The sequence below is a fragment of the Scyliorhinus torazame genome, chromosome 15, assembly GCF_047496885.1.
Source record: "Scyliorhinus torazame isolate Kashiwa2021f chromosome 15, sScyTor2.1, whole genome shotgun sequence".
NCBI classification, from domain to species: domain Eukaryota; kingdom Metazoa; phylum Chordata; class Chondrichthyes; order Carcharhiniformes; family Scyliorhinidae; genus Scyliorhinus; species Scyliorhinus torazame.
The window spans coordinates 178,023,034-178,035,218 of NC_092721.1; the positions used below are offsets into that span (position 1 = coordinate 178,023,034).

General features: G+C 42.0%; 1 protein-coding gene across 9 annotated transcripts in view; it reads left to right on the plus strand.

The window, feature by feature from the left end:
- The window catches only part of LOC140392026 (inositol polyphosphate-4-phosphatase type I A), a 249,394-nt gene that overhangs the window by 157,468 nt on the left and 79,741 nt on the right, over window positions 1–12,185 (plus strand). For 6 of the 9 annotated variants that reach the window (XM_072477194.1, XM_072477190.1, XM_072477193.1 and 3 more), the window contains exons 10-14: window positions 455–602; window positions 2,078–2,208; window positions 6,647–6,751; window positions 9,284–9,392; window positions 10,951–10,968. In XM_072477194.1, coding sequence (XP_072333295.1) covers window positions 455–602; window positions 2,078–2,208; window positions 6,647–6,751; window positions 9,284–9,392; window positions 10,951–10,968 — 511 coding nt within the window. The remainder of the gene's footprint in view (window positions 1–454; window positions 603–2,077; window positions 2,209–6,646; window positions 6,752–9,283; window positions 9,393–10,950; window positions 10,969–12,185) is intronic. The other 3 variants (XM_072477195.1, XM_072477198.1, XM_072477192.1) reach the window with 1 other exon arrangement.

Below are 12,185 nucleotides of genomic sequence, written 5' to 3' on the forward strand. Positions count from 1 at the left end.
CAAGCTAATTAGCCTGAACAAATGGCATTATTTAATTCCGACACATTGACCTTTACCGATTTTAATCGATCTGTCATTGGTGGTGCTGGCCGTAGCTCGCTAACTAACATAAAGTTCTCAGCTTATCTACCTGTCTCTTTTCCTTTAAAACACTCCTCAAAACTTTATCTAGGGCCAAACTTTTGGCCATCTGCTCCAACATCTAATGTAGCTCTGTATCATAGTTTGCTTTAGCATGTTCCTATGAAGCACTGTGGGACATTTTATTAAATGTGCTATAAAAATATATGTTGCTGTTGCTATTGTAGTTCAAAATCACTCTTGCGATTGAACAGATTTTAGAGAAATTGGATTGTCAGGCCATGCCGATATATAGCTTTGTTTGTGTAAAGTGGTGTCATTACTAAAAATGTTGAATGACAGAATGTCAAAATGTTTAACCTGTTTATTGCAGTGTTTGGAGGGGTTATCTGTCGGATGTACCGTTTCCCAACAACAGATGGGAACCATCTACGGATACTGGAGCAGATGGCAGAGAGCATGTTATCACTTCATGTCCCCAGACAGTTTGTAAAACTGGTTATTGAAGAGGATGCAGCAAGGTAAGATCTGTTTACTTTCTAATTAGCCTGAACAAATAGCATAATTATTGCCGGTTCGGTATACTGTAGATCAAATAAAGTTGACTAATCTGAATCCATTCCAAATCTAAAGCTCTTAGCCTTTCTGTTTTTGCAGCCTATTGTTTTGAACCTCTCTTTCTTGTTCAAAATAGTGCTTTCAGTGGCTAAAATAGTTTAAAAATGTGAATTCTGTATTGCAAGCTGCACCATAACAACATTGAGGCAGGGTATAAGCTGTTAGATATATTCTTTAATAGACCTTTCTGCCAGATCCTAAACTCTTAACGACAGAAAAATAGGCACAGTTTTACTTTGGAACTTCAGCTTTCAGGCATAACTCAAGTAGCAAATTCAGATCCATTAGATCTTCCGATTATTTGAACGTCAGAGACCTGAGCCATTTGAGGAAAAAGTGCTGTTTGGATTTTAATTCACCCAATGAACATTCTGATTGTATGTTATTGCCAAGGAACAGATGGCGCTCCGTTGTGGCCCTCAACTTTTATTTTAGGAATCATTTCCTCCCAAGTTTTTGGCTGTTCACAATGTTCAGGATGTCCCAAAATACTTTACATTGAGTTGCTTCAGAAAATGTAATGGTAAGAAGTGTAACTCCCATGCCTGTACCAGTGTGAATTTTTACTTATATCACCTTGCAGATACTTGAAATTGTTGCACTTAATGTTAAATTATAGCCAGCGTTTTGTGCTGCACGTTCATATTTAGAAGCAGCATTTTGTACAGAATCCTTGTGCTGCCAATGCTTTCATCCAGTTGGTCATGAGAAAATTCTGTGTTTTTAGGAAGAGGCAGATGAATTCCTGCTCCTGGCGCTCTAATGTCTGCAGAAAATATAGAATTCAATGCTTATCTGATACTGCTGCTGGATTATGTTGACAGGTTTGACTGCAGGGCACTTGTAACTTTTCCATTTATATTGTTGCAGTGCCAGTGAGATTGTCCTGCAATTTTTGAATGAACGGGAGGCTCTTACCCAGCTGAAGTAGGTGGCCCTTGTGTCCCTGTTCAGCAATGAATTAAAATGGTAAAGAGGTGGGAATGCTGTGTGATCACTGCACTATAGCCATCTTAAAATCCTGGCCATGTCATTCCCATCAAGCAGACAGGACCAGAACTAAAAAGGCCCTGACTGTGTCAGCCAGTACAATAGGATGCTCCAAAATGTGTTTAACCCAGGAAATACTTGGATGACTGCTTAATATTTTAATTGGGATAATTTTGCTTTCCAAATAGGCTGAAGTAATTGAGTAAGTTGGGAAGATTAGACCTAATTATATTTGTTGTAGCTAGAAAAATGAAGTGGAATATGATTCTGTTGGGTAATTTGGAAGATTCCTGTGTGCTTAATGTCAAGAAACTAAAGCTTAATTCGCATTGTGTTACCTACAAAATGGTTTGTTTGGCTTCTAACTGTTCTTGGCTCTTCCTTGCAGGATTTGTGAGCTAGATGATCTAGGTGAGCTATCGCCCTGTTGGGAAAATCTTCGACGACAAATTGTTACTCAGTACCAAACTCTCATAATAAATTACCAGGAGAATTTAACGGAACTGCACCAGTATAAAGGTTGGCCTAAATTGAGATGATATTGCCAGATTACATTGCTAAATCTTTCCATTCTTATTTGTGTGCATCAATGTGGGGCTTTCAGGAACAGGGAATAATATTCACTTTTGGGTCAGTGCTTGACTCAGCAATGTTGGTTGTGGCCATTCCACAGATCTCTACACACTGCTATGACAATATTTCTCAACCAAATCTCTGAAGCGTATCCCTTTCCTTTCAGTGCAGCTGGATACTACAGGTTCCTTATCTCTCTGAGTAAAATTGATGTTGGCTTGGGTGATACATTTCCATTCTAACTATCTGCTGGGAAATTAATTATCCACTCGTGCTGCTCTGTGGTTGGAGCATATTTCACAGAACAACTAATTGTTGCAATGTCATCGACTGTACTTCAGTTTGAGGATAATATCTACTTGGAGTCGTGTGTTTTTGCCATAGGTTGTCTTGTGGTTAAACAGGCTATTCTAAACACACAGATTTTTGGGAACATGGACAGGAAGTTCCATTAGACTGAGATTCAGAGTCCAGGCTTTGCTTCCTTTTCCATCCATCTTTGCTGCCATTCTGCCTTGATCTTAATGCATTGAAATTGAAGTATACTGCAGCCATGAGTCTTCACATTCCAAGTAGCAAAATTTAAGGTTTACTTTCTTTGACCACAAATATGGTGATCTTGCAGGATGAGTATCCTGTTTTCGGGATCCTTGAGGGGGAACAGCCCCAAGTCGTGGTCCACATGGGTACCAACGACATAGGTAGGAAAAGGGATAGGGATGTAAGGCAGGAATTCAGGGAGCTAGTGTGGAAACTTAGATCTAGGACAAACAGAGTTATTATCTCTGGGTTGTTACCTGTTCCACGTGTTAACGAGACAAGGACTAGGGGGAGAGTGCAGTTGAACACGTGGCTACATGGATGGTGCAGGAGGGAGGGTTTCAGATTCCTGGATAATTGGGGCTCATTCTAGGGTAGGTGGGACCTCTATAAACGGGATGGTCTACACCTGGACCAGAGGGGTACCAATATCCTGGGGGGGATATTTGCTAATGCTCTTCGGGAGGATTTAAACTAGTTCAGGGGATTGGGAACTTAAATTGTAGCTCCAGTATACAGGAGGTTGAGAGTAGTGAGGTCATGAGTAAGGTTTCAAAGTTGCAGGAGTGTACTGGCAGACAGGAAGGTGGTTTTAAAGTGTGTCTACTTAAATGCCAGGAGCATCCGGAATAAGGTGGGTGAACTTGCGGCATGGGTTGGTACCTGGGACTTCAATGTTGTGGCCATCTCGGAAACATGGACAGAGCAGGGACAGGAATGGTTGTTGCAGGTGCCGGGGTTTAGATATTTCAGTAAGCTCAGGGAAGGTGGTAAAAGAGGGGGAGGAGTGGCATTGTTAGTCAAGGACAGTACTACGGTGGCAGAAAGAACGTTTGATGAGGATTCGTCTACTGAGGTAGTATGGGCTGAAGTTAGAAACAGGAAAGGTGAGGTCACCCTGTTAGGGGTTTTCTATAGTTCTCCGAAAAGTTCCAGAGATGTAGAGGAAAGGATTGCAAAGATGATTCTGGACAGGAGCAAAAGTAACAGGGTAGTTGTTATGGGGGACTTTAACTTTCCAAATATTGACTGGAAACGCTATAGTTTGAGTACTTTAGATGGGTCCGATTTTGTCCAATGTGTGCAGGAGGGTTTCCTGACGCAGTATGTAGATAGGCCAACGAGAGGCGAGGCCATATTGGATTTGGTACTGGGTAATGAACCAGGACAGGTGTTAGATTTGGAGGTAGATGAGCACTTTGGTGATAGTGACCACAATTCGATTACGTTTACTTTAGTGATGGAAAGGGATAGGTCTATACCGCAGGGCAAGAGTTATATCTGGGGGAAATGCAGTTATGTGCGATGAGGCAAGACTTGGGATGCATTGGATGGAGATGAAAACTAGAGGGGATGGGCACAATGGAAATATGGAGCTTGTTCAAGGAACAGCTACTGCGTGTCCTTGATAAGTATGTACCTGTCAGGCAGGGAGGATGTGGTCGAGCGAGGGAACCGTGGTTTACTAAAGCAGTTGGAACACTTGTCAAGGGGAAGAAGGAGGCTTGTGTAAAGATAAGACGTGAAGGTTCAGTTAGGGTGCTCGGGAGATACAAGTTGGCTAGGAAGGACCTAAAGAGAGAGCTCTGAAGAGCCAGGAGGGGACATGAGAAGTCTTTGGCAGGTAGGATCAAGGATAACCTTAAAGCTTTCTATAGATATGTCAGGAATAAAAGAATGACTAGGGTAAGAGTAGGGCCAGTCAAGGACAGTAGTGGGAAGTTGTGCGTGGAGTCCGAGGAGATAGGAGAGGTGCTAAATTAATATTTTTCGTCAGTATTCACACCGGAAAAGGACAATGTCGAGGAGAATACTGAGATACAGGCTACTAGACTAGAAGGGCTTGAGGTGTTCATAAGGAGGAGGTGTTAGCAATTCTGGAAAGTGTGAAAATAGATAAGTCCCCTGGGCAGGATGGGATTTACCCTAGGATTCTCTGGGAGGCTAGGGAGGAGATTGCTGAGCCTTTGGCTTTGATCTTTAAGTCATCTTTGTCTACAGGAATAGTGCCAGAAGACTGGAGGATAGCAAATGTTGTCCCCTTGTTCAAGAAGGGGAGCAGAGACAACCCCGGTAACTATAGACCAGTGAGCCTTACTTCTGTTGTGGGCAAAGTCTTGGAAAGGTTTAAAAGAGGTAGGATGTATAATCATCTGGAAAGGAATAATTTGATTAGAGATGGTCAACACGGTTTTGTGAAGGGTAGGTCATGCCTCACAAACCTTATTGAGTTCTTTGAGAAGGTGACCAAACAGGTGGATGAGGATAAAGCAGTTGATGTGGTGTATATGGATTTCAGTAAAGCGTTTGATAAGGTTCCCCACGGTAGGCCATTGCAGAAAATACGGAGGCATGGGATTCAGGGTGATTTAGCAGTTTGGATCAGAAATTGGCTAGCTGGAAGAAGACAAAGGGTGGTGGTTGATGCGAAATGTTCAGACTGGAGTCCAGTTACCAGTGGTGTACCACAAGGATCTGTTTTGGGGCCACTGCTGTTTATCATTTTTATAAATGACCTGGAGGAGGGCGTAGAAGGATCAGTGAGTAAATTTGCAGATGACACTAAAGTCGGTGGAGTTGTGGACAGTGCGGAAGGATGTTACAAGTTACAGAGGGACATAGATAAGCTGCAGAGCTGGGCTGAGAGGTGGCAAATGGAATTTAATGCAGAAAAGTGTGAGGTGATTCATTTTGGAAAGAATAACAGGAAGACAGAGTACTGGGCTAATGGTAAGATTCTTGGTGGTGTGGATGAGCAGAGAGATCTCGGTGTCCATGTACATAGATCCCTGAAAATTGCCACCCAGGTTGAGAGGGTTGTTAAGGCGTATGGTGTGTTAGCTTTTATTGGTAGAGGGATTGAGTTTTGGAGCCATGAGGTCATGTTGCAGCTGAACAAAACTCTGGTGCGGCCGCATTTGGAGTATTGCGTGCAATTCTGGTCGCTGCATTATAGGAAAGATGTTGAAGCATTGGAAAGGGTGCAGAGGAGATTTACCAGAATGTTGCGTGCTATGGGAGGGAAGGCTGAGGGACTTGAGGCTGTTTTCCTTAGAGAGAAGAAGGTTAAGAGGTAACTTAATTGAGGCATACAAGATGATCAGAGGACAGTGAGAGTCTTTTTCCTCGGATGGTGATGTCGAGCACGAGGGGACATAACTTTAAATTGAGGGGCGATAGCTATAAGACAGATGTCAGAGGTAGGTTCTTTACTCAGAGGGTAGGAAGGGCGTGGAACGCCCGCCTGCAACAGTAGTGGACTCGCCAACATTAAGGGCATTCAAATGGTCATTGGATAGACATATGGACGATAAGGGAATAGTGTAGATGGGCTTTAGAGTGATTTCACAGGTCAGCGCAACATCGAGGGCCGAAGGGCCTGTACTGCGCTGTTATGTTCAATGAAGAGGACTTCAGTCACAGAGCAGTTCACCTCTGTTCCAACATGGGTACTCAATGACCTTCATGCAGCTGCCTCTATGCAGATGCTTGACTAAGGACCGCCCTGTCCTCATTATTAATCTTCCATCGCCACAGGACTGAGCAAATGGACTTTGCAAGAACCTGTGCTTAACATGGGGATCTTGGAGTGCCGTCATTGTCTACACAATGTTGATATGTTGCCGATCTTCTTGACATGTCTAACCACAGTGACAGAGATCACCTTGCTGCTGCAGCCTTCTTCCACCTCATGCAAAGGCAGGAGTTTTGCGATGTATAAGCATCTGGGTATATGTTTAGAACTTTAAAAGTATGGCAGTTGACTGACAAGCAAATTGGATTTTTATTTTAAATGTTTTAAACTCCCTGCTCAATTTAACTAGCATAACATTGTCCTCTGCAGGTCCCTCTTTCAAAGCAAGCAGTTTAAAAGCTGAGAAGAAATTAGAATTTGTACCCACTAATTTGCACATACAACGGATGCGGGTTCAGGATGATTCTGGGGCAGGTAACTTCAATTTTACTGTTGATTATCTTCAACTGCATTGCTAAGTCCAATGAACAAAGCTGTTGCTACATTTGGTTTTTTTGTTGCTTCAATTTTTACTTTATTGTCTGATTAATTTTGTTTTTAGGCAATGGGACAATAGCATCTTTCCTCATTAGTTTCTCCATGTACTTTGAGCCAGGTCCATTGCTGAAACACACATGTTTTTTTTCCAGTCGGGAATGTTTTATAAGCTGACGTAACCATTTTCATACCGCAGGAGTTAACTTGGCTTCAAACAAAATCTTGTTCTGTTGTGGAATGTTTCCATGAACTGACAATCACAAGGTGGTAAAGGAGCTTTTAAAAATAAAGCTAATGAAATACAATATGATGCGTGGAATTTACAGCACGAAAATGGGCAATTTAGGTCAAATGATCAATGCTGATATTTATGCTCCACGTGTACCTCCTTCCACCTCCTCCCCCTTCATTCCAGCCAGTCAACATATCAATCTGCTATTCCTTTCTTTCATGTACTTATCCAGCTAGCCTGAAAGACATCTATGCTAATCGAATGAAAAATGCTGAAAATACACAGCAGATCAGGCAACATCGCTGAAGATAAGAGTTAACATTTCCATCGAACATTAACTCCGTTTGTCTCGACCTGTGCTGCATGACCTGTGTATTTCCAGCACTTTTTAAAAAAAAAAAAAAAATTAAGAGTACCCAATTATTTTTTTTCCAATTAAGGTGCAATTTAGCATGGCCAATCCACCTAGCCTGCACATCTTTGGGTTGTGGGGGTGAAACCCACACAGACACAGGGAGAATGTGCAAACTCCACACGGGCCGGGATTCAAACCCGGGTCCTCAGCTCCGTAGTTCCAGTGCTAACCACTGCGCCAAGTGCCGCCCTGTATTTCCAGCACTTTTTATCCTATCATCCACAGTATTTTGCTTTTCTATGCTATTCACTTCAACTACTCCATGTGATAGCAAGTGTTACTTTCTAATCATTCAGGATAAATAATTCTCCTGAACTCTTTATTGAATTTACTAGTGACTATCTTATATTTGTTGTCTTTAGTTTTGGACTGCCAACGAGTGAAACCACCTACCCTATTAAACCCCTTGATAACATTAAAAAAAAAACTTTAAGTCACCATCAAGCTTTCCTTTTCTGGAGCAAAGAGCTCTAGAATGTTACATCTTTCCTGATAATGACCTCTTAGTTTCGATACCATTCATCATTATCATTCTGAACAGTGTACAGCATCATACGTGTGGTCTAACCAACATTCTATTAGTGAATATTATTTTAAGAATTTAAAGCTAACCCCAAGGCATGATTGACTTTCATTTCTGCCCTCCTTGCAGGTTTTCCAACTTTTTCATTAAGTTCCTTAATTTTATGGTCATCAGTTTTGAAACACATTTCCTTAAAAAAGTAACTAACCTGTTCACTGCCCCACACTCTCTTTAGGCATTTTCTTTTCCTCAGAGATGACTCCTCTCTGGTAACTCTGACACTATTGTTTTTCTCCCCTGTGAGGACATATCTGGCCATGCCTTGCTAAATATACTCAGTTGAACAAAGAACAAAGAAATGTACAGCACAGGAACAGGCCTTTCGGCCCTCCAAGCCCGTGCCGACCATGCTGCCCGACTAAACTACAATCTTCTACACCTCCTGGGTCCGCATCCCTCTATTCCCATCCTATTCATGTATTTGTCAAGGTGCCCCTTAAATGTCACTATCGTCGCTGCTTCCACCACCTCCTCCGGTAGCGAGTTCCAGGCACCCACTACCCTCTGCGTAAAAAACTTGCCTCGTACCTCGACTCTAAACCTTGACCCTCTCACCTTAAACCTATGCCCCCTAGTAATTGACCCCTCTACCCTGGGGAAAAGCCTCTGACTATCCACTCTGTCTATGCCCCTCATAATTTTGTAGACCTCTATCAGGTCTCCCCTCAACCTCCTTCGTTCCAGTGAGAACAAACCGAGTTTATTCAATCGCTCCTCATAGCTAATGCCCTCCATACCAGGCAACATTCTGGTAAATCTCTTCTGCACCCTCTCTAAAGCCTCCACATCCTTCTGGTAGTGTGGCGACCAGAATTGAACACTATACTCCAAGTGTGGCCTAACTAAGGTTCTATACAGCTGCAACATGACTTGCCAATTCTTATACTCAATGCCCCGGCCAGTGAAGGCAAGCATGCCGTATGCCTTCTTGACTACCTCTCCACCTGTGTTGCCCCTTTCAATGACCTGTGGACCTGTACTCCTAGATCTCTTTGACTTTCAATACTCTTGAGGGTTCTACCATTCACTGTATATTCCCTACCTGCATTAGACCTTCCAAAATGCATTACCTCACATTTGACCGGATTAAACTCCATCTGCCATCTCTGAAATGAGGAGCTTGATTTGTAGGGAAATGTAGACATGCCAGATCATGGCGCTTGTAGTTTTAAATTCATCTGGGTATTTCTGTTTGTCGATTTATTGCCTTGGTGGTTCTATATGTTCTTTATGCCACAGATCAGACCTATGACATCATTACTATTGGGGCACCAGCAGCTCACTGCCAAGCCTTCAAAACTGGTGGCTTAAGGAAACTCCTGGTCAAGTTTGTGGAAGCCAAGAAAAAGTAAGTGCAGGAAACTTAAAATGCATATTGTCTGCAAAGCTTTGCCATGCTATTCCTCCTGGTGAATCAGGAGTTGAAGCATGAAAGTTGCTTGCTAGTTGTGCTTCTTTTGGTTCTTGCTGCTTTTTAAAAATTCAACAAAATTGAGGGGGCAGAATGCTCTATCACAGTAAATCCATCCTATCTTATAACTTGTGTTATTGTTTGGACGTTGCAGTTGATAATGTGGCACTAGGCAGTGAAAGGCCCTGAGTGCTGGTGAAGCTGTAGTATGAATGGGGGGGGGGGGGGGGGGTGGGGGGAAATTAGGCCCACTGACAGCTTTCACTTTCATATTCATCTCCCTTTCAGAAGTGTAAATGAGACATATGCCTGCCTTCTTGTAATCTACAGGAACGGTGAAAGCATTTTAAAAATTGCACCTTTTTAGCAAAAGGGAGAACTCCACCCTCCAACCCCTGCCCTGCCTCCATGTTCTTTGATCGCCATTTACTTTGCTGAGCCAGCTTAAAATAAATTAGCTATCAGTGGCAGTTGTTTTCCTCTCCACTGCCAGGTCACTTGTTAATCAAGTTGTTGTTTATATTGGTGGGAATTCTCTTGCTGATATAAATTCACACTTATGGGAGCTGAGCCATCCATTTATTTTGTTAATTCGCCCCCCTGTTTGCAATTCAGTGAAATTCCTGTTTCTCAGCTCAAAAGATTTTCTTCTTAAAACCATTAAGGCGGCAGTCACAAACTGCAGACGGCAGACACAAACTGAAAGAGGAGCGAATGAAAACTTAGAAAAAAAGTGCCGTTGTTGTCTCCCCCTGGTGGATTTCATTCAGTTTGCAGCTTAACCATGTCGACTGTAAATTTTCCTGTTTTAATTCCTGGCTTGCGAGCCACTGGAGCCGGTGAGGCTTCAATTGGCCTTATGGCCACTTCACGGGAAAGAGGAAATTTGACCAGGTTTCCTGCTCTTGATTTAGTTTGATTGCTGACATTGGCCAGTTGAGGGTCATGTATGAATAATAATAGCTCTTTGAGGCGCAGGAAAACCATCTCTCAAGTGGAACCACTCCAGTGGAACAATGCCCCATTTAGGCATAAAGGAGAGGATGGAAAATGGTTAAGAAATTATTTATTGGGTGTAAATAGAATTTCAAAATTTTAGTCTTGTCACGTTTTAAATCGGCATTTTTACAGAAAGGATAATAATTCACTTCAGTACACCTTTCAAATGTTCGCTTGTTGACTGTTTGGTCGACTTGCTTTGTGTCCTGATATAAACTTGAATGAATAATTACTTCAGCCTTCTGCAGATTGCAGATTATTTTGGCACCCTGATGCCTGTAAGTACAGACTAGGACCATGAATGCTAATTTGGGTTTGGCCTAAAATTACCATTTCATAAGTTTTACAAAAGTGAATAAATTATGTTTGCTCATCCTAAGTTTAAAAGTACAGTTTTGTTTATTTGCTATTTATTTGTCGATGTTGAGCAACAATGCTTGTAACACTCTTCTGCAATTCTTTTTGTTTTGTTTGTTTATTCTTCTTTTCCCCTCAGCGTTTATGAGGAGGGTTGGTGAGTTCCTAATTGTTGACAGCTAAGGTTGTTTGGTTTCCATGTTCATTTTGCATCCTGTTTCATTTTCTTTCCAAACCAAAATGTGTCCATATTGAAAATATCATAACTCCCTCACATAGGCATCTAACCATTGTTTGTCTAGAATGCCACATATAACCATGGGTTGTTTGTTGAAAATGCCAGAATTACATAATGTTGCCATGTAATTAATAACACCTGTATGTCTCAGTGCCAGTGTAATATGCCGTGTCCAAAATAGCTCCACCTCTCAATTCAAAAAAAGACTAAACCAACCATAATACAAGCATCGAGGCATGGATAGAATCCTATTGGGTTATTCCAAGCTATTGTAGCTGGCTATTGCCTCATAGTCATTTGAGTAATGTCTCAAGTGGTCTCAATTGACATTCAATTTTTAAAATTAATTTCTGCCCCCGTCAGGACCCCTATTAGTCTGTGCACTTCTGTAAGGTTGTTTACTCTTAATCTGTTATTAATGAGCTACCACAAGGAACAATGGCCGATTGGATTTTCTTTCAGGGTTTATACCCACCTATGTTAGAACCTCCTGGTCTCAGTCTGTTGTCCACCTGAATCACATGCTGAATTTGAGTACTCAGTGCAGTGGAGGAGTGTAGCAATGGAACAGATTCAATGTCATGGCTCCAATGATCTCAAATATGACAGTTTATTGTCTGGTTTAATTTCAAACGGTTACTTTTGATATGTCTTTCTGATAATCTTCACAGCTGGTTATAATGTTTCAGCACTACTAACTTATTTAAGGGACTATACTGTAGCCGACTGCATGAACATTTATGTCTCCTAAAATTGACCCCCGAAAGAGATCCATTTTCAGGTAATGACTCCATTTAGATCAGATGTTCAAAGGTCGATAAAGCAATGTGTCAAGTGTCATCATAGAACTATAAGACCATTAGTAATAGGATCAGGAATAGGTCGTTCAGCCCCTCGAGCCTGCTCCACCATTCAGTAGGACCATTGCTGATCTGTCACCTCGCGTCCACTTTCCCGCCCTTTCCCCGTAACCCTTGATTCGCTTACTGATCAAGAATCTCAGCCTTAAATATACACAAGGCCTCTGCCCCACAGCTGTTCTGTGGTAAGGAGTTCCAAAGACACTCAATTCTCTGAGAGAAGAAATTCCTTCTCATCTCAGTCCTAAATTGCCACCCCTTTATTCTGAGACTATG